The sequence below is a fragment of the Aplysia californica genome, unplaced genomic scaffold (assembly GCF_000002075.1).
Source record: "Aplysia californica isolate F4 #8 unplaced genomic scaffold, AplCal3.0 scaffold01041, whole genome shotgun sequence".
Taxonomy (NCBI): Eukaryota; Metazoa; Mollusca; class Gastropoda; order Aplysiida; family Aplysiidae; genus Aplysia; species Aplysia californica.
Genome location: NW_004798311.1, coordinates 110,935 through 112,473, shown reverse-complemented (window position 1 = coordinate 112,473; position 1,539 = coordinate 110,935). Strand labels below are relative to the sequence as shown.

The 1,539-nt window shown below is 35.9% G+C and overlaps 1 protein-coding gene across 1 annotated transcript in view; it reads right to left on the bottom strand.

Annotated features, from left to right (window-relative positions):
* The window catches only part of LOC106013600 (ankyrin repeat domain-containing protein 50), a gene marked incomplete at its 5' end in the record, with an annotated part of 30,239 nt that overhangs the window by 19,975 nt on the left and 8,725 nt on the right, over positions 1 to 1,539 (bottom strand). The window contains 1 exon segment of the mRNA XM_013089774.1: positions 131 to 199. Within this exon segment, the coding sequence (XP_012945228.1) occupies positions 131 to 199 (69 nt within the window).

Here is a 1,539-nt window from a genome sequence, read left to right as displayed (position 1 = left end):
TTAACATACAAAAAAGCCCCCAACATTAACATACAAAAAAGCCCCCAACATTAACATACAAAAAAGCCCCCAACATTAACATACAAAAAAGCCCCCCAAGTATTTGAAAGGATCCCCTACATAGACATACCGCTCTGAGAATTGCTATGACATCATCGTAGCCTCTGTCTTCTGCCAGCGCAATTGCATCTTTGCCGTCCTGGTGGGGGTGGGAGTGGGTGGGGAGGGGGGAGACATTAAAGCCAAACTGATTCGTCAGAAAGTCGTTTAACTATTCTAAGCTCAGGTGAAAAAAAGGAACCCAACTGTTTCATTCTTTTTGAAAATTTCACTTAAATTATATGTCTTTTTTTTACGCTTTTCAAAATTTAAAATTTGAATTCCAGCAAAATATCCCACAAGAATACGCCTCAATACATAGATTAACTCATCCACTAAATAAATTCTTCATCATCTGAAACATTAATCATTCATGTATTTTAACTCAACAATATGCCACAATACATAGATGAATTATTACCTCCTTCGCTATGCCAAGCCGTGGGCATCGGTGCGGCTAAAGTGACCTCACTACGACAAGCCGCCCCCGACAGCTTGAGAACCCACCTAGAATTTTAGTTTGATTTTATTCCAACCCACATCATGTTAAAATAAAGGTCATAATACAACTTTGACTTCCGGGTCAAGCGTTTTCACCGGCAACGCTAAGTTTTGATTCAGTTTTGAAACACGATTTCGAAGTGTATGCGACTTTGTTTTATCGCGATGCCCAAATTATCGGCCAGATACCAGTATCTTAGTGCTTTTACGTAACAAAGTGTATAACTATTTTGTTTACTAAAGAAATGTAGGACTCTTTTTTAGAATATTGAGACTAGATCTACATTTGTCAAATGGACTCCAATTGCCATTGCTCTGTTATTGAGAAGTCAATATTTTTCAGTGCTAAATCTAAACTGTCAAAATATTCCTTTCTTCCCAAAATCATAATTTATAAAAGTAAAATTACACAAAAAATACCACTCAAGACATGTGTAGTTTTTTTCCAACTCTGAATAATTCCATAAGATACGTCTGTTTTGTTCTGTTTGTACAAGCATCTGTTGTCCTTTTTTTCCAGATTTAGTTTTTAAAATATTTTTTTTCAATATTGAATGCTATGATCCAAATGTACAAATTTTGTGGAATGTAAATAACTGCAAATTGTTCAATATTTTCCTGTTCTATATTCATTTATGATTATTTTGATGTATCATTTGACTAGGTGCAAACATAATTTTTGAGTTTCACCCAAGATGATTGATTTTCTGTTTTCAAATTTTATCTGCATCCAAGCAAAATTGTGTTGCCTAATCGCCTCTTACAGGAACCAAAGTTAAAAAATACACAAATAAATATTACAGATATATTGGACAAATCATACTGAAAATTTTGGACACAGCGGGTCATGTCATGTGACCACAACTTCTCAGACACCCCCCCACTCACCAGATCCCTGAAGTCACTCTCGGCCCCTCTGTCCATCTTACCGTCAACTCC